Here is a 27,888-nt window from a genome sequence, read left to right as displayed (position 1 = left end):
GCCTCCAAGGTGGTGACCTAAGAAAAATCCTATGGAAAACTTGCCAATTTTCCATTTAGGTCGGCAGAACACTGGGATTGCTAAAATTCAGATGTTTTGGTTTCAGCTTCAAACATATACTAGTAAGATCTGACACTCAACAGCATCATTCACAACTAAAACCTCTTCAGAAGGAAGATCTGCATTTGGTATTTGTCCATGATAAATTGAATACAGACATTAAAAAAACCCTATTTTTCTGAAGGAAGAAGTTCAGCCAAGCCCCTCATCATCACTTTCAGGTGATCTGCAACTTATTCCTGTTCACACCCAGAAAAACTACCAGAAAGCCATTCACATTTTTTGCCATTTGGTCTTCTTAGTAAGCTCAACCAATACCAGGGTTTTCGGTCCCAGATGGCAAAAATTTGTCCTAGCCCTCTAGACAGACACTGCAAGGTGATCCACTCTCATCCTAAAATTAACCCTGAATCATTCACTCAGCCAGCAGCACTTATCCTAGCCATACGGCCTTGAATGATCCATCAATAAACCATGCTTTCAGCTTCCACTTAAACCTACCTCCTGGCTCTAAATTAGCTTTAGCTATATTGAGTGATACCTACCATAGAACTAACCATGCCATCAGCACACATCCTAATTCTGTTGGGTTCATCTGACACAGCTATGAAGCTAGCTCTTCAATCTATATCTTGAGCCTCAGTCCCAATTCTGAACCATAAAGGTAGCTCAGGGATTTCTGCAAACTCCAGAATTGACTACAAATCACCCACTGTCAGGGCCCTGAGGGCACTAATAGGCCTTAATGGCCCTGACCAGCCTCCACTGGGGCCTTAACCCACACTCCCCTGCCCATGGGCTCCAGGGCTCCATTTTAGCTGAGCTCTTGGGCTACAATTACAGCCTGAGCTGTGCTGTAAGAGTGCTGGTCTCCAGCTCAGCCACAGCCATGCCTGTGCCAAGCCATGGATCCTGCTGATCCAGACCCACAGACTGATTTCCCAGCTTGATCTTGGCCCTGCCTTATTGCCACAAACTTGCCTGCTGATGTGGACTCCTGGCTGAACCTGGCTGCCATTCTTGGGTCTGCCCTGCTTGCCTCACTCGGGTACGTGGGATAGGGCCCTGGAGAGGAAGGCCCCTGCCCTGCCAGCTGTGTTATCGTGCTCAGTTCCCAGCTCCTTGTCCCCTTAGGGAGCACTCACTGTTCCCCGACATCTACTATGGTAGCCCTCAAATGAACTCTTCAGGTCCAGTCAAATCCACCAGTGTACTAAGTTCAGCTACTGCTAATCTAAATCCCCACCTTCGCCCTACATGTAACTGTACCTCAGCAAACCATATCCATCTGAAAAGTCACATTATATGATATGTCTCTGCTAGCAAGAACTGCCATCCAGGCCCTGTGGGTCTCACTAGCATTCAGCAATACAGTGACCTTTTCATTTCTTAATATCTGAGAACTTTATCCTAACTCCAATCCTAATACTAATTTTAACATAGCCCAGAACAAACATAAACCTTTTGTTCATACCAGCAGCAGTCTTCACCTAGCCCTCATTGCCTTGCAGAATTCTGTAATAAACAAACTCTTTGGTTCCTTCAGTCTCAACCTCCAGTCCTAGACCTGGTTGTATCCAAATTTAAACAATGATCCACAATCCTATCTCCACACCCCAACCATTATCCAGTGGATTCACACTTCTACTGACTGTCTATATCTCAGCTCTCAGTTATTTCTGTGTAAGTATAGTGGCTAGCCAGAGACTCTTGGATACTTCTCTGTATGATCATAGTACAATTATAAAAGAAAATGCTGAGGTTGACCTAATAGTTTATTGCTTTGATTCCTTTGAGAGGTTAGCTCCCTATTGTCACCAATTTCATGTTTTGAATCATTTGTACTGAAATATCTTCCATTTCTAAAAATAGAAATAGATTAATGTTTCTTGTAAAAAAGGAATCAGTAAAAAAATCGGGAAATTAAGCTAAAAGATCAAAGGTTGATGCCTGCTAAAGCTTTGCTCTTCCAGCCAGGATACCTGTCTTGCTTTCTCAGCAGTCAGAGCTGGCATCAGCACCTTAAAAATCAAAACCTTTATTTAAGTGCTTCCATGTAAATTGAGAGGCCAACTTTTAAGCGTAAAATTTTTGAAATATAAATGTTTAGAATATAAAGAAAAGCAGATGAGATGAAGTCAAGAAGGGAATCATGAATGTGTTCAGATCCAAACCACAGGAGTGTCAGATGTTCTATCAGTTGTTAGAATGCTAACCTTAATAAAGCTATTACAACTTACGCATGAGCTGTGCTTTGTACCACAGAGTAGGCAGATGCATAATGGCTTTGAACTGTGTTTTCTATTCTTCCCTAATGCAGATTATGGTTATCATAGATGTACATAAGATGCTCAAAATAAAGAATTAAAACAAAAAAAATTATCACATTATGAAAAAAATGGTTAATCAACATTACAAGCATATCTGCTGTGACACAGTTAAATAAAACTAATGTTTTAGTATATGAGTATTATCATTTCTGCTTGCTCCCCCAATCATGTACCATATAGAAAAGCACTTTCCAACATCTCATAGCGGTGCCTTACTTTAAAACTCTCAATATTAACCGGAAAATTCAACATCCTTTAACAGGTGGCTATGAAGTGAATACAGAGCTGTAGTTCACTCTTGGGGCTTTGTGGCTATTTAGAAGTCACTTGAGTTTATACACTCATGGTTAATAACATCAGCAGAGCCACTCCAGTTAATTACAGCATTATATTTACTCCACAGTTCTGTATTATTCTCTAAGTCAGAGTAAGAAAGATAGCAAGCAAACAATCCCTCCAAAGAGATTGTTTTGCCCTTGTTAAAAAGACAGAAAAAGTTTCATAACCGTGGACAAAATGTAAGCTCGATTATCGAGTAAGAGACACTCTTCAAAGCTGGTTGCACAGAGCAGCTTGACAGTAATTCCAGATCAGTCAGACAGCAGAACTTCATATTGTTTCTTATAAAGGGCTAGTAAAATGGAGTATTTCCTCCTGCCCAGAGGAAGAAGGGAGGAAATGGAAAGTGTAATGGGTATATATAAATGGGTATGAGTCCTAGGAAGCATGGAGCTGTCTCCAGTTTAATTTAGTTTTCCTCCTGACTTCACCCTATTTTCCACTTTCTGTCCTTTTTTATCATTTTGTTTCTGAAGAAGATGAAATGTGGAAATAAAGGCAAATAAACTAGAATATTTGATTTGCCAAATAATTAAGACAACGTAAAATAAAGCTACTTCACCAGTGAAGTCTTGAGAAGTTTTTTAAGAGTCCTTTTAGTCAGCAAGGTTGTAAATTATTGACTTACTCTTTTCATTAAAAATAAAAGGGCAAACTCTAAAAAGTAGAGCTACATTTCAGAGGGAAAAAAGCCATGACCGAAAAACAAAAAAGACAACCAAACAAAAGCCTAAGGTCCTGTTCTTAAGATATTATTTCACTCCTCCTGCTGGCTCAATACCCCCTGTAGACAATGGACCGGCAAGGGAGTTTTCCTTTATGTGTCATTTGCCTGGGTCTAGATGCTCTCTTTACACTCCAAATTCACAAAGAGAAGGAGAATGGCAGAACTACATAGCAGTGGACCAGGCATGAGACATAGGTCTATGGATTAATCTAGGAAATACCATCTAAAAATGTATCATAGGTACCATTTTAATCTTTTTTTTCCTTTCTTTTTTTTTACAGTTGTATAAAATCTGTGATCTTCCTCAGGGAGCACTGAGCTTCCCTTGAATGCAGTGTCTCTATGGTGAGGAGCTCCTTCTCACCCTCCTCACCACAATTTACATAGTGACAAAAGCCATGATATTGCTCTATTTTTTCCCTTCATGTATCAAACTGTGTACGGGAAGTGTTTTAGTTACTTCTGAACAAAATTAGGAGAATAATGGTGTATCTCTGTAAAATAGCACTGGCCTTTCTACAGTGAACACTGTACTTGGGTAGGTTGTGAAATAAATCCTCAGTATATTGCATAAATATTTCAGAGGCTTTGACTGATCTTAGGAACCGTTCTACCTGACATGCTAATAAAGACAAATTTTACTTTCAGTACCTTACAAAACTACAGGAGGTATGCTTGTGATCCTTTGGAAAGTAGGCCTGCAATAAATGTAAATAATTCACAAGTACTAAAATATCCACTTCATCTAAATAACACTTTAGAGCATAGTTGTATTTCCCACTAAAACTTGTCTTAAAATTGCAAATTAATGTTATGAATGACTTCTAATTGATTAAAATGTGTATTTATATAACTGACAATGGAAATCTTTGGATCCTAAAATCTAGTTTGTATTGAAGCTGGCATCTCAATTCTAGCTTCAGTTCCAGCTGTGGCACCTATGCCTTTGAAGCACTCACAGCTGGGGTTGAAGCTCCTCTCTGCAGGCAAAGAAACCTGCTATCTTAAAACACAGGCTTTAAATTTGCTAGTAGCTTAGTTGGAACTTGACTTAAAGACTTGCTTCTCATTGCAGAGAGCTATCTTTGTGTCTACTTCAAAGGCAGGTGATACCAGGCTCAGGTGTAGTTGAAAATCTACTCTCATAGCAAAGGTAAGTCAACGGCTTTAAAACATAGGCTTAAAATCTGTTTATAGCCACGTGATAGATGTAAAGACCTGAGCTTAAATTTGAGCCTCTTTCCCATGCAAAATGTCATTTAATCAGTTTAAACATTTCTGAGTGTATGTATCATCCTCTTATTTGAATACCTCTGCCTGCTGCTCAGCAGGAGTTTTTCCAGAACAAGAAGCAAATAAGCTCTCTGGGTTCAGGCTCCTTGGTTTAAAACAGCAGGGCTTTCTCTGTTGAGCTGCCCCTACCTGTGAGCACTTCAAAGAGAAACTGCAGCAGAGGCCGAAGCTGAAACTGAAAGTAGCGGTTTTATCTAACAGGGGCGATTTTAGGACTCTACAGCCTTGAGGGAAACTTGTTCACTTAAAAAATATAGTTTTAAAGTGATATATAACATCGCTGTTATAAGAACTTGAAGAGGATAATGCTAGTGAATGTCCACTTCCTTGTGCCTATTTCACTGTGGTCAGCTTTATGAGAAAATGAAACAGAAAATAGAAAACAGGACGAGGATACTGTTCCAGAAACTCTGTGTTAACTCCATTTCTTTACTGCACCCATAGAGTGACAAAACGTGGACAAGTGAGCCGCAAAGATTGTTTGTTCTCTTTGATGCTCTTTTATGCTGTACAAAAACAGTACCATTTTAGACATTATTTTCCTTTTCAGTCTTAGTTTAAAAATATCAAGAAAATTGGGTTATGCCTTTGCTCTTTGTGGTAGAGAACTGACTGTGGCAAGGCTTTTAGAGATTTTGGGAAAGTCTTTCCTTCAGGATGAAAGAAAATGTGAACTTTACGTAGTTTTAGGCCCATGGATTTAAAGGTATTTAGGCATCTACTTCCTATTGATTTCCAAATTAGAATAAATGGCTTTGTCTTCCTTATAATAAGAGAAAAAAACGTGTATCACTTATTTTTTTTGTGTTTTTTACTGACTATAACTCTGACGCTACAAGTGTTAAGTGACCTTATATATGTGAGGTTTTTCCAAAAAAATTATACTGGTCAGGTTCACAGGCATGTGATTTACTGCCAGGAGGTTCAGGGACTTAAGTAATTTGTTCAATGATTATTGAATTTCTGTATTTATAAAATACTAGCACCTATGTATGTCATAGTCCACATTCATACATTATCTTAATTTTTTTTTTAAATCGCCTTCAAAATTAAAGACTTCCGTAGTGTGGGAGCTACCACTGATCAGTCAAACTCAAAAATGTACATAAGCTAGAATGGAGAGCTGACTAACTATATATTTGATTATATAAAAGCTATAACAAAGTATACATATATGTAATAGTCCTGGCAAGACATCAGCAGCTGTTCTTAATTCTGAGGTCAGACTTGCCTCTTCTTGTTCCTAAGTCCAGTGTCCTGAGAAAATCTAACTTTCTACAACCTGTGTTTTCTGTGATAGCTTAGAAAATTAATATTTATGCAGTCTTTTCGTTAGCTAAGCCTGAGACTGCAAACTTTTCCCTTCCCCCAGCTGAACAAAATACAAGTGCAGAGCAGAATAAAATAAAACTACAAGTGCAGCGTAGGTATCATTTTTCAGACACAAGGAACTGATACTGGCTATTATACAGCAACTTCTCATTTACTGCAAAGAGTTGACAAAAATTGAGAAGTACCTGCCAGAACATGTATTTGTGCTACATTATTATCTTAGTGCTTTTACACATCCACAGTTCCACCCTCCCCCACCTGCATAAACCTTAAATGTGTATTTCTAGTTTTGTTACTGCAGTGACTTCAGCCCAGGTGGATCTAATGAAGCTAATTTTAAATTGAGAGCTGCAAACTTTGCTTGTTCATCTGGATAAACACTCAGGTCGTTAGTTTTATTGAGCAGTGAGCTGCTGCGGTTACATTACTATCAGTATTAAGCTTTAAGCTTAGCTTAAGTTTAAGCTATTTCTTTACACGATCTGGTGGCTGTAGGATGTATTTCTGCAGTAACTTTTTCTTGGTGTCTGGAGTGCCTAAAACCAACAATAAAAAAATTCCAAACCCAAGTTTGCAAGTTCAAAATTTCTTATAAAAATCAGCTTTTGGAAGCAGTAAGCATACTATAGCCATAAAATCCACTAATAGGAAGTTCAGAGGGCTTTTGAACTGCAGCCCATACTCAGACCAGTTTAATGAAGTACAGACTGAGCTCCTCTACCAAAAAGATGTTTTTCACAGATTCTCATAATTTCTACTGTGGTGGTAAGCAGAGGCTCCAGGTCCCCTGTTCTTTGTGCAAATGTCATGAGGTGATCCTGACTGATGCACCTGAGCCTGAACAAAGGACTGCCAGAGCTAAAACCAAACATTTTTGCTGCTGCTGAAAATGAAGGCTTTCAAGATATGACTTCAGTCATAGCCTCTGTAACATACTTCCACCAGAGGGTTTTGCAAGTCTGTAACTAAGAAATTACATGGCCTCCCTTATGTTCCCTGTGAATTTCAGTTCTACTCTGAAGCCAACAGATGTGAGAAGTAAAATGTGGGTTTCTCCTTGGAAGGAAACAACTGATTAGGGGATACTTCCTATGGATTCAAACTCAGAACTTCAAGCAAAATTATAGAAGCTCAACTGCTGCTGCCCCCTGAACAGCTCCTACACAGGTCACAGGATGGATTCCTTCATCCATACACACGGAGACCCGACTCTGGCAGTATCAAGCTCATTAAAGTATGTACAGGTATGCAATAACCTTCCTTCCATGGGGCTGTTAGGAGAATGGAGAAAGAATAGGAAAAAAGTGCTGCAGTGTAATAGAATTTGTGCTACATGTATAAGATTTGTCCATTCATACATTATGACACATGAAAGTTTTCCAACCATTAAAAAGTCATTTTCAGGTTGGTAGTCAGAGGAGCTCTTAAAGCAACAAAAAGTGTCCTGAATGGTGGTTCCCATCAGGTGGGAGCACTGGAGGAAACATGGACAAACTCATGGAATGCAAGAAGAGTAGTGAAGCAGTCGAGTGAAAGATAAATGAGGAGAGAGGTAAAGCTGTGAGAAAGCTTGGGCTTAGGATACTTTCTCATGCTGATAGCCCTGATTGATTGAGTATTTTCTTTTTCTTTTTTTTTTTTTTTAGTCCAGGACACAAAGATCTAAAACAAAAGACTAATTCTGGGAGTTGTCCCTAGTTGTCAGTTATAGTAATTACTCCCAAGAATCCAAGACATGTTTTAAAATAAAAAATGGGCTCCTGCCACTGTTTGTGTTGCTCTGTTCCTTATAACTGAATTGGTCTGCAACAAATGAAGGCAACAAATTTCAATGCTGAATACTTCCTTTCTGTGTGTGCTGTTGAATCCTGAGGTAGCACATGGCACTTCCGGGCAGTCAATATGCTGTTAGTTGTACACTACAGCAGAGAAGAGGATGGGGATTGCTAAAAATAGTGATTTTGTGATGCTATCCAAAAGTAAAGCCATCCTAAAATGAAGATAGATTGAGAGATTGCAGTGGTACAGCATTGCAACACCAATGTAACACTGGTGTGAGCAAGGCAACCTGAGGAGAAGTTCAGATACTTACTGTGGGTAGGAGGCAAGATGCCCTACAGTAGAAGAAGGATGGATGACTGTATTAGAGAATTAGATTTCCTCTGGGAAGAAATCCCAACAGCAAACACAGAAGGCCCTTTCAATCTTTGCCTCTCAGTCCTGTCTTAATATTTGTTGCAGGAGGCAGATATAAATTTGGAAAAATATGCAACTTAAGAAACAAAACAGGTAAAGTGAAAAATTATTGGCTCAGTGTCCCAGATGAGTTGTTCATTTTTGGATACTCACATGAGAGAAATATTTTCAGGGATGATAAGACACTGAGACACAATAATAATTTTTAAGTCCATTTATTACCAGTGGAAAAATCTATTGGCTTCAAGTTATTTTAAATATATTCTTAGAGCTATCCACTAATGTATGATTCTAGAACTGCTCTGAACAAACTTAATCTTCAGATATCCCTGTTGAAAAGAAAAAAAATGAAGTACTGTTTCTCAGTGCAGAACATTGGAGTAAGCTTCAGTAAGCTTGCATTCTGTGTTGGGATGTACTGCTGAAACCCTGTATGACCTCGGATAAATGACTGGCCATGTATTTAGTATATTTTAACTGGCTTCAGAATCAAGCCAAAACTTTGCTGATGATCCATACTGTCTACTTCCAGAGGATCCTAGGAACCAACTCTAGGGTGGTGCAGCTGTTTTCCCCCAAATTGGGAAGATGCTTAGGTTTACCTTTCTCTCTGATGTCTGCTTGAGGTTGAGTATGTGCACTTTGTGCCTGGCTTCATTGCCTCCATGCAAACCATCTCCTCAGGCACTAATGTCTTATGAACAGTGGCAGGCCAATGGCCATTCAGCTTTCTTTAAAGTCCCCTGAAATACTCTGCTAGAAAGATGGATGAGGTTTACACACAGAAGGCCAGAGGTAAGAGGAGTGGAATTAAGGACACCCTTCAGAAATCTTCCTAGAGATTTGAGAACGAGTAGGTGAAGCAGGAAAAGACAGTTTCAGAAAGGACAAAGGCAGTAACAGATTATAGAAGATGTGGAAAGATTATGAGAGTATCACCTAACCTTTAGTATGAGTGAACATAAAATAACATCGATAATCATATGCAATAATAGCTAAGTATAGAGTGCCAGAGAGGTTGGCAAATATCCAAATACAGTACTTACTCCCTGCTCATGATTTCTAAATCAAGGAAGTGCAAAATCTTCAAATGAGTCTGTGAAGAGAAAGTAAATGTATTAATTATCTAGGGTCTTCAAAATCTAGATGTATATATTTGTAGACTGAGGATCCAATCCTCTACTTTTTATTTTTATGTATTTATTTTTTATAAGCAAGGGTTCCCTTTCAAATCAGAAGTTAAGAATTACCTGGAGCTGGCATACTGGTAGCTTGGTGGTATTGCTAAGAACTTTTTGCTAAACCAGGAAAAAAATTAATTTCAGATACCATCTATTTTTAAGGCAGGAGAAATTTGACACTTTTGACATCAGTAGTCTGTTCCAAGACATGATGATGATTATGACCAACGTAGCTCAGTCATATTTTCAAAGGTGGCCTTAATGAAATCTCCATTTGTACGTGAACAAATTTTCATTTATGCATGTGCTGTTCTGCCATTACCATCTGTGCACTCAGTGATGGGATTTGCACATACAGATCTGTATTTATGTGGGAATTTGTGAACTGAAATGAAAGTTTTATAAACTGAGCATGCAGTTTGAAGAGAATCTATCAAACCCATATCTAGACATTATGGGTCTGTGAAACTCCTTGTCCAGAAATGGAGGTCTTAAATATATATGTATACACACACAAACACACACACACACATGTATATATATAAATTCAAAAAAACATGGCTTTTACAGTTTTCTTGCAAAATTCAAAAATTATAAAAGCTGCTTCAGAGTTGTCGGCTATCGTATTGCTTTGTCTCTTATGCTGATGACTCAATTTTCCATTTCCAACTGCTTGTCTCTACCTGTTATTTCTTAACAGAAGCCTTAGTAGTCCCATAATTTGAACATAAAAAATAGAATTCTAACCTTTCCACATACTGTATCTCTATCGCTGTTCACTGCCATTACTTTCTCTCAGCCTAATAACTTCAGTGAGAAAAAAATAGTCTTATTTTTTTCTCTATTAATGTGTAGCTGCTAGTCAAATAGCAGGGCCTTGCAAACGTGTGTATCAACTGTTTCTGAGCTGTCTACTATCTTCAGCTTTTTTCACTTTTCCACTTTAAATTGGCCTTAAATTCACACAAAAATATTCTTAAGCTTTCTATTTACAGGGGTGTGTACACATTCGCTTTAGTTTAAAATGCCTTATCCCAATTTTAGCTATTGCTGAATGATATCTGCAGTGAACTAAAATGTTTTATTTTTTCAGTTCATTTGCTCCTGCTGTCTTTTTGTGCTGATTATTTTAGTCAGTATTTGCAGAATTCGTCGTAGATTTCTATGGCAAGGTTGTTCTTTATCTGAAATCACAAGTATGTGTTTGAGATAGTCCAAATAGCCAACCATGGTTTGCAATTTGCTGTAGGCAACAAGATTAGAAATAGATTTACATCTGATTAAGAAAAATGATTCCTTAATGGTTCAAATGGAACCACTGGAAAAAATGGTTCCTTTTAAAATTAAGGCAGAATAAAAATTCTGGAAGACCTGTGGCAAACTGTGTTTTTGTCTAAATGACTGTTTTTTTAAAGTTACCCCCAAAGTGTCAAATTCTCTTATAGAGGAACAAAAGAAGACCAGTGATTTTTCCTCCTTAAATATAGGATATTGTATTTCAGGTGTCTGAAAAGAGCTAAATACCGAGAAGGAAGCTGTCTAGAGCTATCTGAAAATTGGACACTGAATGTGAGAAGTTTGGCCTATATTTTCTCTGTTAGGGTGTTCCTTGAGGTTGTTAATCTTGTTCTGAAAATATTCAAACACAGATAGCGTGAGCCAAATTGTAAACTTACAATAATTCCAGTAGTTATCAATAATTTGTAATATTGCAAATGAAGGATTTATTAGGAATGTAATAATTACATAGAATTACACAATAATCTGTTTTTTTGGAACATTTCTAGCCCTTTTGGTGTAGAATGAATCTTAAAAGTACAAGGTCTAAATTATTGGAATGACAAAATGGGACAACTCACTTAAAGAATCAAACAAATGTATGATTTTTCGAAGGCCTACTTTTAGAGTATTGAATGACTGAAATTGTCAGCATTAAGTATGAAAGATGAACTAGGGAGAAAATTCTGAAAACACTAGCAGGATTCAACTGAGAAAGATGCCAGAGAATACTATGTAGAACTCAGCTGATGGATTGTTTGTAGAAATACCTCTTTTTTTCTTGTAAGTAAATCTAGCTAGAAGTCATCCCCAGCTGAGAAATAACAATAGCTAGCTTCCCCCATACAACTTTTGTGATAAGCCACTCATTTGGCAGTCCACACCTACTGAATCTGGGTGACGACCTTTACTGTAGGCATGGGGGCCTTTTGAAACAAAATTATTGGAAAAAATAGAGTTAGTCAAATTACCAGACATGTCTGATACTGATCAAAAAACCCCCTTTTTGAATCATTTAGAGTAGGAAACTTGACTCAAATTCAAAATTTAGAGCTTCCATGGATTAAGAGAGGAATAAGTGACAATCGCAGACCTTAGCTGCTTGTCTGCTTTTCAGTAGGACCACAAAAATCTTTCTCAGGCAACCAAAATGTTGGGGCATCATGATGCACTTTACACTGCCTTTCTCCCTCTGTCAGTCAAACACAGGGACACAGAGATTTGCAGCACATGGCACAGGAGCCACAGAAAGCATCGTTTCTCCTCGGCTAAAACTCCTGCCCAGAGCTCTGATGTAAGGGCACATGCAACTCACCTCATTCTGAGATGGAGGGAGGTACTTTTATCCCAGATCCTGTTCCTATTTCGGCTGTAGAACACTAAATTGGCTGCACAAGAGATGAGCAAGTCACACTGCAGGAAAGCCCTTGCTAATAAATAAACTATACTAATAAAAGTTTGTTAGAACCCTTTCAGCCAAGTGGCACATATTGTTTTGCATAGTGCTGTACATCCACATCATATATCCCTGTCCTAAGAGCAGCAGCATCTTAGTAGTCAAAGAAAATCAACAAAACCTACTCTCCCTTAAGCTAGGCTTGGACTGGGTGCTTTCGTTCAACTTAACTTAAAAACAAACAAAGAAAAAAAAACAACCCAAGTCGCCAACAGGAAAAAGCATAATTAGTTGTAACTAGAAAATGAGGAAGAACTATGCCATTGTTAGCTTTTATGTGCTGTCTGAAAAAATAGCTAGTCAACATCTGAAGCATAGTTAAAAAGCCAGCCAAGTAGTCATATTTGCCAAGAACAATGAGAACTAGTCAAAAACTTTCAAATATTGCTACTTGGATGAAATTTCAAATTAAAAGTCAGAGGGAGAAAATGCGCAAAAAACACCTGCCTTTGCTTTTGTTTTAGCTCTGTTGCACAAAATACAGCAGATTTGCCATGACTTTTACCTTCAGAGGAAGGAAGCACAAGTCAAAAAGATTCCAGGCCTCTGCAGGAAATTTCATGAGTCATCTATCCAAATAGAGCAGAACAGAGTAAACCATATAAACCTGCAGTATTCTTGGGATGATCCAGTATCTTAAAATGCTAAGCAGAGATGTTCCATTTTAGAAATGAGTAAGATCACTGTCCACTAATGTACTAGTTAGTACTCCAAGCTTTTATGCCATTGTTATTTGAATAAGAAAACTACAGGTTCCACAGGACATTTAAAGTTAATCCTTTCCCCCCGCCCCCTCAGACTAAACCTACCTTGTTTTGGTGCAGAACCATTTTTTTTTTTAATCAAATATAGGTTTGCAAGCCTAAAATTTGCTTCTGAAAATGGTACATAAATTTCTAAATCTTTTAGACACCTTTGAAAACTGGATTTAAAATCCAGCTCACAGAGAGCCAGATTCTTAATCAGGCCTCACTGAGTCAATAAGAAGTTTGAGGAAGGACTGAAGAATCTGGCTTTCAGTTCTGTAAATAATTACCACCGTCTTTTATATCAATTCCTATAAACAGCTAAAAATGTCTACCAGGAGCCAGATTTTCAATCAGATATTGCAACACTACACCAGGTAGACCTTATACTGGTTATCCTTCTTGCTCATTTGGCCATCTTTATTCTCACAATAAAGTTTAATGGAAATGGATGAAAGCTGCTGTAGACACTACAGTATGCCCGATTCAGACAATCAGCTGTAGAGCTACAATGGTAGGTAGCTTAATTTTTATTCAGCCACTGTCCTGCTCCTCTATCTCCTTTTGAAAAGCTCTGTGGTACTAAGCCAGTGAGAGTATTGAGCACAATAGGGAACAGTGTTTGAAACTGGAACAGTTATTTTACCAGAAAGTGTAAAGCGGTTGTCAAATGGCACTGTCAAGATTATTTTCAAATTCCTTCTTCACAGCAACAGAAAACAGCCACATGTAGGAGGCAGAAGTACTTATGTATCTGATTGAAATGAACACAATCTAGTTTCACTAATTTGTTTCTGGCAATAATTAGCCTGTTGCTCAATTTATTTTAATAGCACATTATTCTGATTCCTTCTCTTGCCAGAAATGTACCCAGAAGTTTCATAGTAACAAAATATATCTCAAATAGGAGCCATCAAAGTTCTCTGTAAAGATATTTATTTAGGAAAGTATTTGCATTGGTTTATTAAGTTTAACTGTATAATGAAATTCTGTTTTAATACATTACGTCTACACAGAAACATGTTAGCAATGCAAAAAACATACAGAAAAATTAATCAAGAAAGGTCTAGTTGCTTGGTAGAGGCTATATTGATTTGCTTAATGGAGAAGGAGATGAAAATAGTTTGAAAATGCATTGGACGGCTTTTGCTGTATGCCATGCACTCATCAGATATGACAGGCTATTTCTTGGACCTACATCCCATGCGATCCTAATGTTTTAAGTCATAGAAGGAATATGTTAGAGCAAAGACAGACTGTGAAACACAAGCCAATCCCTTGGTTAAAACCCTTTTCAAAGCAGAAGAACACAGGAAGAAACAAGGGCAACTCACAGATCCTTTCCTTTAAGGTGTGTGGGTTCTGAGCTAGCACATCGTTGAGATGGTTTCCCCTGTGAAGCAATTTCTGTGCACCATTCTAAATGCTTCACAAAGCTAACTGAAGGTCAGTGATGCACGTAAGTAGAAACACTGCAAGTGGAAGAATCTTCTGCTGCTTTTTGATGAGTTTCCTGTGGATGGCTACCACATGCTCAGGCACCAATCAGCACTATGAGATTTGACCAGTGAATACCCATTATTTCCTTTCTGCCTCAAAAAATCTGCCTTAGTGAGATAAGACAGAACACATATTCTCTTGCTCTTGTTTACCTTAAGCTGTGTTTAACAATTCTATCTCTGTGTCAATAGCTGTTTCAAATCTTAGCATGGGGAAAATAAATTTCTTTTGACAAGCAGCTGCTTAATTTTAACAGGGAAAAATAATTATTCCTCTTGATTTTAAATTTTCTCATCTTCTCAAGCTGTTTGAAGAACTCTTAAATTATTTTAAGATATGTTTAACTATTTTTACTATCTATTTCTCAAAAGAAATGAATATTCTGAAAGCAATGTGCTTAAGCTTACTCTGCAGTTTCATGGGATTTCAGTAGATTTTTGTACCTATGCGTAAGCCTACTGTGTAACCCATGAAGAATATTTTTCCTTACATTTTAAAACATTTTAAGACTTATATGTATTTAGAAAAATGTATGTGATTTCTAAAAGATATACTTTGGTATATACATTGGTAAATACATTTTTTCCATTAAAAATAAAATTTTGTAAAAAATGGTGAGGGAAAGCTGCACATTATGAAAACATCTGCCCATAGTATACCATGAGGAATGCTGTGCAGTGTGAGTATGAGGGCATTTGAGGGGGGCCAGAAATCAGCATACATGGGGCACTCACACTGCAGTGCCAGTAAAACATTGTGATGGAATTTCCCAAACAAATTCTTATATTGTAGGCTGACTCCCTCTACAGCAGCTTTGCTGTGGGCTTATTGTATGCAAAAGATGGGTATTTTAGCTGAAAATCTGCTCTTCAGGCAAGGAATGAGTTAAATATGGAATAGCCTATTCCAATTCTCACTTAGTTCAGCATACAACCCACAAACCAATGGGTATTTTGCCTGTATTTGGAGAGCAGGTTAGGTTTTTATTTAAGATTTTTAATGCAAAAAATTTGAAGCCATAGCATTTACAGTACTGTGTGTATAAATAAAATAATTATAATTAGAATGTAGCACATACTCATTGTTATGGAAGACAGACAAATTTATAATCAAACACTCCAAAACTACAGAGCCCTGATTTAACATAAACTGGAGTCTATAGGAGTCCCACCATTATCTTTAATTGTCATTTTAGAGAAGGAGTACAAATATCTCCCTGTAAAGCAAACTGAAAATTCAGTTTTCATCTTTCTTTTCTTAGTCTGCTCTGGACAGTCCTAGTTATCTACTCAGGGAGACTGATTAGAGGGATTCTTAGGAAGAGATTTAACGGTGGAACAATAGTGGCACTAGTTTCTCTGTCCCATTTAATACTGTTCATTGCAGGATGTATTTTCCTGCACTTATTGCAGCAGTGCCTTCACAGCTGTTTCATCCTCTCTTCTCCTTGCTTTCCATATAGATCAGTGTTTCTCCCAGCTGAGGAAATGCTAACATGACTTTGTTTTGTTCCAGAAGTCTGTCCATTGCTCATTGTTTTACAGAACAGAAAATTCTGGAGCTGGCAGGCAGTTTCTGGTAGGATTGTCTCTTTTGTGCTGTACTTATGACTGGGGGGCTTTTGCCTAGAATTATTTGCTTTATTCACCGATAAAAATAATTTTGGTTGACCCAAACCTACTTGCAACCTTAGTTCCAACTGGGTTCCGCTAGTAATTCAGCTGTAGAAAAAGTGAAGAAAAATCAGCAATTTTGAAACAGTTTAGATATTTCTGTAGTTTACCAATTTTTTTTTCAGACTACATTCGGAAAGCTTATACAGATACCATTTTAAAAAGCACTATTTGACTGCAATGGTGCAAGCCTTCTTTAATGTCTTTGCAGATCATACGTAAGTCTTTGTGACACACATTTCTATTTTATACTGAACAGCAAGGTACACTGCACAGTTGTGGCGCTGTGAAGACTGAGACTAATATCAAAACTTCTTTGTGCAACCATCATCCTTGAGCAACAGATGTTGTCAAAGGCTTAATTCTACAAACACTAAGCTCCTATTTCAATTAGGAGAAGTTGAAAGAATTCAGTTCCTCAGAAAAGTGCTCAGCACCTTAAGTGGTTAGCTGCTAAATTCCCTCAAAGTTTGCTTTATTTAGAAAAAGTTCCTTTAACATTATAAATGACATCAATATTACTTTGTCTTTAGTAAACTGTACATTACTACCTTAATATCCAAACTGTTTGCTCTAAGAGAACGATTCATTTACAGGGAGCAACTCAATGCCACATATATATGTCTCTAAAAGAGCATCATTCCAGGGCAGATGAAAACAGTGTAATTCACCTCCTGCCAGCTTCCATGTGCATGACTGCCTTGGTAGACAAGCTGCAGACTGCCTTTGGGACAAGCTTAATGCGCGCACACACACACACACACACACACACACACACACAAACACGCAAACACACACACTGGGCATCCTTAGACCTGAAGCTCTTCTGTGCTGAGGAGGGTCCTCTTCTTTCCCATGTAAAGTTGCTCTTGTAAGCCTACCATACAGAAGAGCTGACTCTTAATGGGGTCTATAGAGATGTCCATTAATGAACAATATAGACATAGAACATTATTCTCTGCAAGGGGGAGGGAAGAATGGATTGTACATTGCATTTCCTGTTTTGGGGGATGTTTGTTAAGTTTGAATCCTTAAGAGGTTCTAATTATTCCCTTCAGTTCTTGGATAAAGAACTAAAACTCCTGCATTCAGATGTCAATTTTATTTCCCTTTCATTTCTGCACCTTTGTTTTTCCTTTTTAGTCAATTCTTTTGTTAGTCATAACAACATTGGTAAGTTACTCACATTTCAAAATACTACAGGTAGCCATCAACACAGAATGAAATGCCAGAATCACAAAACTCAGTTTCTAACAACATAATTATTTTTGGGTGTGAGTGCTGATGAACTGTTTAACTGTATGTTATGCTAATATAAATGAGGCTAGTATATCTGATTGGGAAATTCTGTGTACAGTGTTCCTCTGTTATTTTTTGACTGGAGACCACCTCTCTTTTAAAATACCTATGTGTAATCAAGTTCACAAAGTTTGCAATAGTATGTCAACTATATCAACATAAATGAGGTCAGACCATGACTTTTTACTCTAGAAACATTCTTCCTCAGATACTAAATTAAAAGATCATAATGCCAGAAGGCATTATGGGATCCTTTGATGCTTAATTACTGGTGAGAATGCAGTGTATTATAGTGTAGTTTTATATAGTGGTTAGGGAAATCATGTCAATAAAGCTCGAAAAATAATGGGTTTTGCTTTGGCAGATTGAATGAAGAATGAAAAAAAACAGGAAAAACTTGCATCAGTTCAGGTTAAAAAAAACAAATGACTTCTGGTGAAGTGAAAAAGCTGAAATTTTGATGTGCAGTTAAGTGTTTTGTTTTATGTTTCAGCTAATATCTCTGTTTAACTGTTTTCATTTGTGCAGTCTAAACTTCAGGTGCCCAGCTCAACTGAATTAGGAAACTGCTTACTGTATGGTCAATGGAGAGAGACTGAGTTCTTAGTGATTCAGAGCAGCATCTTTTTGTCCTCTGAATTGCTCTGACTCTTTCCCTTGCCAGTAAAGGGACCTGGAGAGAATGCAAATGTCTAGAAGTTGGGCAGTATGAATCTCTTTGTACTCATCCCCCTGAATGTTGAAAAGTTTCACTTTGTTAAATTGTCAAACCAAAATAATTTTGTTTGCAAAATAAATTTTGCCATTTTGGGACCGGGACCACATATCACATTTTCATCAAATATATGGAAAAATTTGGTCTCCTGCTTTTCCTTATTATTATTACACATTTTGCTCCATTTTGACTAGAAACATGGTGTTTGCATATAACTAAAATGTCTGTCTGGGCTATATAAAAACTTACTGAAAAAAGATACAGGTTTTGACTGGTAACTTATCAAGATTTCATTGATATTAAGCCAATTACTCATCTCCGAGATTTTTTTCTTTTTCTTTCTTTATTATTTGTTTTTTTTTAAGAGAGACTGTAATCCTCACAGTGTGCTGCCAGAAAGCTTGACTTTAATCAGATAAAAGGGTTTTTTTTTACACTGATTAATAAAAACATATCAGACCTGGCTGAACAAAGAAAATAGTCTCCACCGACATTTTATTCTAATTCAGCTAGCTCTAGAAAGTATGTTATTAAAATAGCTATGATGTTTATATTCATGAGTCAAGAGTAATGGAAATACACTAGTCAAAAACATAGCTACTAATGACTTGTTCTTAGTGATTTGTTCTTAGCCCCTTTCAACTTACATGGTCATTTGTAGTCCACTTGCACTATTAAATAACACAGCTGTCAAATGTGGGCTTGGGTTCAGAAATCTTTAGGTTGCTGAAATCAGTTCCTTTAGGGAAAATGAGGTATTTGGATTAGTCTGTATAAATTGAAACAAAGATCTCTCTAATTCACCTTTCATAGGCTGGAATTACCATCTTCTCCCAGACAGATTACTGAAGCCTGATAGTGTAGTTGGCTTGGTTGCAGTAATTAGGCAACAGAATAACTTGTTTGAGTTTGGGGAAAAGGAGTTCAATGGTGAGCTTCAAGTAAATTCAGAGATATTTCAGCAAGTATTGTAAATAGGTAGTAACCTGCAGGATGCATTCTGTCACCTTGCTCCTTGGTGTTAATATGGGACTGCCAAAAGGATCAGTGAAGTGTTACTGATTGCTGTGCCTTTAAAACAGTGAAGAAAATGACTTTATTTCTGTCTCTTCCAGTTCAACTGATAGGACAAGATAACTTACTCAGTGTCTTATGTCTAAGTGGGGCATGAAGGAGCAGTTGAGCAATTGGGGCCAGTTGCTTTTTCTGTATCTTTTTACTCATCTACATTTCAGTGTCACTATCACTTTCCAGACACTAAAGTAAAATGTCATAGCCTGTCTTTGCATTTTTACTTAAATAAAGCCAACCTGTTCTTCAAGTTCCAAAGATGAGAAGTTGGTTTTTTGTTTTTTGTTTTATTTTTACTTCCTATGCCATCTCTGAAATAGGAGGTTACTCTTCCTATGGAGGATTATCAATCAGTAAAAAAAAAAAAAGTCCACAGCCTTCCTCTGTGCATTAGCCCACCTGTCCCTTGTATACCTCAGTATCAAGCACTGAAGACATAGTTGTAGTGTTTGAGATAACACATTGGTATAACATTGTCCAGTACAGACACACAGTTCTTCTTATTTAATAATATTATTTAAATTATTTTTAAATTTAAAATATTATTTAATTAGACTTGCTTCCTTTCAAAAAGGCAGTGTCCAGGCTCTGAGTGACAAAGACTTTCAGCTGCTGCTAAGCTCAAAGCTCAGCAGAAAGCACAAGTCTGGAGCCAGATCCATACTGCTGGATGCAAGATGCTGTTGACCAGATGATCACCCATCTTTTGCATTGTGAAAGATAATGGCTGACAAGCTGGTCTTCCTCCAGTATAATAATTCCATATCTCTCACTGGGCTTCTGCACATATTCCAAATTTAGCCATTTTCCACCAAAAGTGGGACTTAGCTGATGTTCTGTTCACAAAGAACAATTTATTGGTGAGACAGTGAATTCTGAGGCCTGCTTTTGTGATGTATGACTGCACCTTAATTTGAGATTTTTGTTAACAGAACAAATATATCCTGTGCTTGAGTTTCACCCAAGACAGAATACTTGGAAGTTTTATTGATGATACATTTAATCAATTCAAATAAGTCTAGACCAATTTTTTGGACAAGTTAGTAAAAATGAAATGGCATATTTTTCTTAAATATATCGCACTGTAGTTAAAAAAAAAAAAAGACCACTACACATGCTCATGCTTTTTGTAGGTGTGTTTCTTCCAATTTAAAAAGCTTTTTGTGGGTGGTCATGTTTCCTGGAACAGGTTATCAGAAATAACTTTTTGTTTAATAAAACTACTTGTTGTATGAACATTCACTGAAGATCTTAGCTGTTAGATTCTCATTTAGGTAAATATATACATCAAAACACATCTAGTGATGTGTTTTAATCTCTGAGAGATTATGCAGGGATTCAGCATTAAAGAACTTTATGAAGCTTGCACAGCTAGCACTCACAAATTAAGAAATGCCAGAATGTATTTGTGTGGGCAATCTTATTCCAGATTAAACACAGCTTAATTCTTATTGACATGAAAAAAGGCTCCTCTTTTTTTTAGCTCAAGATGCCATGCTAAATGCATACAGCAAATGGGATTTGCTAATTGCAACAGTTTATTTTTTCTTCACTGTTCAGTTTGTGTCTCAAGCATTTTTTTACTACCTGTTGTTGGAAACCTGCTTTGAAGAAAGAACAATTAATTACTTTCTTGATGGTCTTGACAGACTCTCCTATGGCATCATCACTGTGGCATCCAAGTGCTTCATAAATATTAACTAATAAATCTTCACAACACCCTTGAAAGGCGATGGCATAATGTTATCCAAATTTGACCGACCGGGAACTGAGAGATTCAGGTAAAAACCTTCCATTAATTTTGAGAGTCCACTCTAAGGTGACAAAAATCTAATTTTTCAGAGTGCTTACCCTTCGATAGCACTCTCTTTCATCCAAAATGCAGCACACTCTGACTTCAGTTAATGAAAGTAGTCACATTTCTCTAACTCTGCCCCCCTTCTTTTTTCAGGAAAAAAAAAAACAATTACCCTAAATGTTTCATTTGAAACCTCTCATCTTTAAGGAAATACCAGTGAACTCAAGAAAGGGCTGACAAAATCTCTCCTGGACTACCTGGTGGTTCTACAACTCTTCAAGAGACCCCCACACTGGATGCTCTGATACAAGATATCAGATACAAGATATCAGATATCTGATACAAGATAAGATCTTAATCTGAAATCTTTGGGTGCCTCATTTCCCAACATCCTGTTTCCAGATTCTCAGTGAAGTACCTGAGAGCCCTCAGCTTGTACAGGGGTAAATTATCTGCCAGAAACACTACATTCTGCAAACACTGGGTCCACTCTGCCCTGAGAGGTTCCCAGAGTTAGGCAGTCTGGGAGCTGTGGTGACCCAGGTCTCAGGCACCCTGCCTGATGTGACTCCAGAGGCCACAATCCTGGGCAGCACCATTCAAATGGAGACTTCTGACTAAGGAACACAGCCAGAGCTCAGCTCTTACCTTCATAGCAGGGAGCCCAGGAGCTCTGAGAAAGCCAACATGAATCACGTCTCTGAGTTTTTGGACTCTTTGCTGTGAAATTGGGACTTAAGCTATGGGAGGACTCTAGAGCAGTCTGCAAGGAGGGGACTTCTCAGAGTTGCAACTGGCAGGGTTCCCTTAGAAGCTGCTCAGTAAACTTGCATCTCAGTTTATCCAAGCAGCTACAGATTTGTGAAGCTATTTTGTTTGCATTAATTTTGAAATGCAGGTTATTTTTCACAGGAAAAAAGACTATCTGTCACTTAAAGGTCACTTCTGTGTCCCATCTCAAGTCCTTTCTCTAAAGTCTGTGTGTTGGAATATTAGATGTGTTCATAAAATGGTGAAAAGTATTTTTAAATGCTTAAAACATTATATTTAAAGCAGTATTTACATGGGCCAAATACTATAATTTCTCTTAGTATCCACCTTAGAAATCAGGCTGAAATAGAAAAAGAGACAACTGTTTTTTCTGTTTGGATTCTAACTTTCAAAGTGCTAACACAATACGAACATAAAAATAGTAAGTGGATTAGTAGTAGCACATACAGAAATCTAGTCACATTTTAAATAAAAGAGGGCTTTGTTACTAAAATCACTCTATTTAGGCACCTTTATCATATTTGCATTGCATTATATGTAATAATATAATACGTACATCTCTACATATATATGTATATATAGTATATATATGTATGTCATCTTCTGCTTAAGAGAATACTGGACAGATGGTAAACGCACAGTTTGAAATGAATGAGGTCAAATGTCAGTCCACGAGAATATCTTGTTTGATCATGTTTATATTAGAGCTTATTAAATGAGATGATAAAATATTTTAGTACTCAGAAAATGAATGTTTACCACAGGTAAGAGAGTGAAGTGCCATCAAAGTTAGTGTTTTCTGCAATGACAGGGACTTAGGGGGAACAGAATGAGACTTTTTAAGTCAGAAAGTGTGAAAACTGGTTTCTGACATTCTGACTTGAGAGGAAATTTCCTTTCGTACTCCACATTCAATGATTTATTTATTTATTTATTTATTTAACATTCATCAGAACTGGAACAAGTCATACCAGTTGGGAGGCTTGGAGGTCCACCCTTCTCAGAATCTTACCATTTCCCTGTAGCTTAACCATGTTGCTTCTGAAGGAGATCAAACCATTGTTCCCTCGGTAACAAATAATGTGTCAAGGAAAAACCGTTCTTTTCAGTTCTTTACAGGCACTTTGATAATCCCAAAGCATGAAATTTGCAATCTCTATCTCAATGCAGAGCTGCTGACCACACTGGGGGCTCTGCATGCAATCTTGTTCTTCCTGGGATCAGAAAAAGGAGAGAAGACTGGTATTAATCCAGCCCACAGACTCCAAGCCCAGAAAGATTCTCTGAGCTTACTCTTTGCTTCATACCATGATCACAAGCCAAGGAATTTCTTCCAAATGAGAAATTAATTCTATTTTGGAAAATTGTATCTAATCTCACTTTACAGGCTCAAGGTGTTAGTAAAGCTAAGTTGCTGAAGTACTTAATTGCTGTCATTTCTATAAAATTTCATCTTTTGTGAAATTCCAGCTACTTGGAAGTTGGGTTGTCTAATTTCCATTTCTAGTCATTGGATCTCGTTATGTCATTGTCATCAAGGTTCAAAAGCCTCCCACTGTCAAGCAGCTATTTCATGTATTCATGATCAAGCACTTATTTTATAAATTGAGCTCTTTAAGTCTCATATCATGCAGCTTATTTTTCTGATCCCCTAGTTTATTATTTTGGCTCTCCTTTGAACTGCCTTTGCATTTTCGCATCCTTCATCTGTGGACAACAGGAAAAGTACAGCTTTGCTAGCTGTGGTCTTACTAACACTGGGTGTTAGTCCATAGCTGTTTGGTGACAGTCTCCGATTAGTCAATCACTGTTGGCAGAGTGTCTTATATAGTGTTCCATTGTAGGTTTTGTTACATACAATCATTTCCAAGCTAATTTTTCTATAGTTTTCTGGGACATTCTTTTAAAATATAGAGGAAATACCACTCTAGGGGTCGAGCTGTATACAATGTATGCACTATTTTACAAGCAAGCCTGAAGGTGTGATTTGTTTGTTATTGCTTTGTATTTGCTTTATTGAAATTTTCTTCATGTATTTAGCATGTTGAAATGAGTCTGTAAATTATTTTAATCTCCAGTATATATTAATCTCTCCTGTATACCAAAAAAAAGTCATTTTTCTGACATGGTAGTAGAAAAGCTATAAATGCCTGCCATCATACTAAATGAGATCAAAAGCATTTAATAAACAAAAGGATAACCTGTTCTTCAGTATAAACTACAAAAAAGAGTATGTCAGTGTCTTATGCTGATGCAACATTTGGGGTCTTAGATTTTTATTTAGTTCTTCTTCTTCTTTTTTTTCCCCCCTCATCCTCTAAGTTTAGTATTACTGAGTCCCTCAAGACAATGAAGGGCTGCTTATTACAGGTTTTGGATTCTGCTTCAGTGCTGTTACCACACAGTTCACATCTTGGTTTATGCTTCTCAGCATATACATGGTCCACCCTGCTGACTGCATGTAATTCAACACTATCCTCTACCAAAAAGCTCAGTGCCAGCCCTTCCCAAATAACAAAGTTTCTAAACTTCATAAGGCTGCTGAAGAGACAAACTTACTGAACATGTTTTCTAGGACTTTGATGTCTGATACCTGGTATCTAATGTCTGTGTCAACTATTTGGGCAATATGTGTATGTAAGTGTGTGTGTCAGGAATATAAAATGATCAGTGGTAGTATATTTTACCACTGCATACATAGTGTACAAAATGCAGATAGTTACTTCAAAGAGCTGTGCAATGATTCCAAAAAGTACACTGAATGAAATACTGATAAGAAAGAATGTGTGTTGGAAGAGAGATGGCTCTAAGATAAAATTCCTCTGAAGAAATAGCAGTATGCAGAATGAGGACTTCTGATTTAAACCAATGAACAGTATTACTCAAGGAAGGCTAATCACAGGAAAACTTTCAGTAAATAATTCATTCCACTACTGCTGCTGCAGGAGACCTATTTGGATAATACCAGTTTCTTTAGTATTTTTTCCCCCCCAAACAATGATTATTGCTACTGGGCACCCAGATGATTACATTCATAAGTGGCTGGAATTTCTAATGGAACAGATACATATATTTCAGATATTGTAAGATATTTTGCTGGGATTCTCACACAGAACCTGGCTCAGAGCATGCTGAAATCACTGAATATAAGCCACAATAACACATCACTGTGTCAAGCACTGTAAGAAAATCATCATCATCTTATGGACAAATAGGTAGAGTGTCTCTCCCAATTTCTTGGAAGTTGAGACTCATGCTTATTGTTTTATGCTGTGACTACATTTTACATTATGAAAAGAAGCATAGCTAAGCCTCCCACTTCTTATTCATTTTTACATGTTAAGATTGCCATCTTGAAAAATCCATTTCTACAGCTTACTAAATAATCACTACAGATACATGACATAGGGAAAATAAAATAAGAAGTAATGTTTATCTTGTCTCCAAGAGAATTATTTTTACTGAGATTCAGAGAAGCTGTTACTTCTTAAACAAATATTATTCATATTATTCTACAATGTTCTTCCTCATTTTGGTTTACAGGGACAATGCCAACTTAGATTTGGCTTATAAGTTGCATACAAACAGACTTTTATACAATTGAGACTAATAGAAATATTTCTGCCACATTTCATTCTGATTTTATATATTTGATTCTGAACATTTTCTTATGATGATTGAAAGACAAGCATTACACTCACTGCTGCCAACTCTCATGAGTTAGTTTTGCAATATATGCTATTTTTCCTCTAACAGCGCACAGCCCCAGAGTCATATGATTATATGAGATTCAGCTTTCACTTAAAACTTTCCTAACCCTTAGAGGAAAGCTTGTAAATATAAAGTCTACATTTTCAAAAATCAGGAAACAGATAAAAAGAACCACAGTTTATTAAAAAAGCCACAACTCACTATTTTAAAGCCTGTTGAATATGGTGTTAGTGACACTCATATTTACAGTCATGAGGCTAGAAATAGTGAGAACCTGAAAGTTAAAAAAAAAAAACAAACAAAACACACACACAAAGAAACTCCAAGTTTGTCATATTACAGAGAAATATAGAAAATAAATTCACAGCAGAAATATTGTCTACTGGATTTTGCATATTCTTTCAACTTTACCTTCTAGATTTTCTTAGTTTGCATCTGGGATATGGAGCTTGATTTTCCACTACTTCATACCTCTTCAACCATTTCCAGCTATGCAAAAAAATAGTAAAATGCTGCATTCAAATGGACTGAGCAGAGAACCAAGCCCAAGGTTGTTAAAGGGGAAGTGTCCTAACTTGGAGATACGGGAATTAAAGGGGCAGTAATCAACCCCCCCACCCCCGCCCTGCCTCCAGCACTCTGGCAGCCTCAGAACCTTGAATAGTCTGTGATTTTCCCATCCAAAACTGCTTGTTCCAAATTTTTCAGTTCTTCAATTGCCTCGTTTTAGCAATGTTCTTCTGGATGTCCGGATACAAAAATCAATGAGGCTACCTATGGATGTTATGCACTGCACACTCCCAGACAGGTCACTACAGTAGGCGAGAAGATAAGGTGTGAGATAGGGGCTGAGTACAGCCGAGGTTGGTACGGGTTGTTTGTCTTTTTTTAAAGAAAAGGACAGGGATAAGATTTGAAGGGGGGGGGGGGGTGAAAAAAAGATGCAGACAAATTAACCTAGTGTTCCAAGGATCAGTGGGGTAGGAGATGGTTGAAATTGGATAAGTTGCATTTGCAGTCACACCTACGTATTTAAATGCAACCTCCTTCATAATGTTTTCAAAGCAAGTGTACCTAAGGAGTTGTCAAAAAAATAATGAGGCACTGTTAAGCCAGTCACAAAAATGAGTCTTGCATTCCTCTGGCTGAGGCTTCTGTATGTAATTCAGCTTGGAACTGTATCTTGTTGGGAAGCTAAATTTAGGGAGGTAAGTAATAGAAAACAGAGCAAATGCATAGAGCTGTAAAAGCGGAATAGCTAGAGTTTTAAAAGCCATGAAAAACCTTCAGCCAGAGTTAGAAGTGACCTATCTCCTGCAAACATGAGAGACAGAAGTATCTTGAGGGTAAATATCAGGAAACAAAGATATTTAGTTTTATCTTTCCTATTATTTTTACCTGAGTGGGGCTCATGCTGAGCAAGTTTTGTTTGCACATTCAGCCTGTGTGAACACCACAGGAAAGTTAACTTCTTCTGAACCCCATTCTGTAACAGATTTGGAACCTTTCAGTCTGTGGTCCTAATCCTCAAACCATTCTAACAGAGATGCATTTTTGTGCTTGCACAAAATTTCATTGGCTCCAAGCTATGATGCAGTACCATGACTGGAAAGTTTTAGGCGTATTATTTTACCCTCTTGTCTATAGGATATATAATAATAATTTATTTGCTCTAATAGCTGCCCATTCAGCAGAACAGTTAAGTATACATTTAACTGATAATGTTAAGCAAATAACTAGCTACTTGTGAAACAGGGACACAGATCTGAAACTGAACATAAAAAAGTTTGGTAGGAGATGACTACTTGCCTTTGTTATTTGGAACAAAAATTTGGAAAGTTCCTTTAGAACAGCTTGCATGCTTATGGTTTGAAGACTGAATAAAATTCTCACTTTCCTATGAAAAATTGATGATATGTATCTTATTGTTCTAGAGAACTCTCAGATTCACTATGTATTTTTTTTAAATCAGACTGCTCACAGGGTGTAAATTTTCAGAACTCCCCCTCCCAGCCTTGCCAGTTCTTTGCTTAAGTTTGGTGTGAGGCGGATGTGGGTGTGCTTGTGTAGCCATTCTTAGTTGCTCGGTGTTTGAGTGATCTCAAGTCCAGTTTTCCTCTGAAATTGAAAAGAACAGAATTCTAATGATCAATTTCTATTTTCTCATGAGATAGTTTCCAAACAGAGACCCTTAAGTGAACATTGCTGTGGGTTGGGGGGAGGGGGTGGGCGCGTGGGCAAGGCTATGCACATGAGGTTCCTGGAAGACAAATTCAAACTGAACATGTAAAGAGAAGGAGATCAAGATGCCTATTTGATGAAAATAAACAGGAAGAGCATTGCTTATCCAAAGTCTGGAAGCGGATTCTCCCTACTAAGAGGGAAAATAGGAGGGAGGGAAGAATCATTAAA

The 27,888-nt window shown here is 37.3% G+C and overlaps 1 protein-coding gene across 4 annotated transcripts in view; it reads right to left on the bottom strand.

The window, feature by feature from the left end:
- The window catches only part of CLNK (cytokine dependent hematopoietic cell linker), an 80,325-nt gene extending 54,176 nt beyond the window's left edge, over positions 1-26,149 (bottom strand). For 2 of the 4 annotated variants that reach the window (XM_067298226.1, XM_067298227.1), the window contains exons 1-2: positions 25,888-25,965; positions 9,324-9,373 (exon numbers count right to left, since the gene is read on the bottom strand). Coding sequence is in view for 2 of the 4 variants with exons in the window: in XM_067298227.1 (XP_067154328.1) it covers positions 9,324-9,334 (11 nt within the window). In the remaining 2 variants the exon portion in view is untranslated. Of the gene's footprint in view, positions 1-9,323; positions 9,374-25,887; positions 26,022-26,131 lie in introns of those variants that run through there. The other 2 variants (XM_013960017.2, XM_067298225.1) reach the window with 2 other exon arrangements.
- Between the last annotated feature and the right edge of the window lie 1,739 nt (positions 26,150-27,888).

Source organism: Apteryx mantelli, chromosome 5, assembly GCF_036417845.1.
Source record: "Apteryx mantelli isolate bAptMan1 chromosome 5, bAptMan1.hap1, whole genome shotgun sequence".
Classification (NCBI taxonomy): domain Eukaryota; kingdom Metazoa; phylum Chordata; class Aves; order Apterygiformes; family Apterygidae; genus Apteryx; species Apteryx mantelli.
Note: the sequence above shows the minus strand (reverse complement) of the source record. Positions and strands in the feature narration are given on the sequence as shown.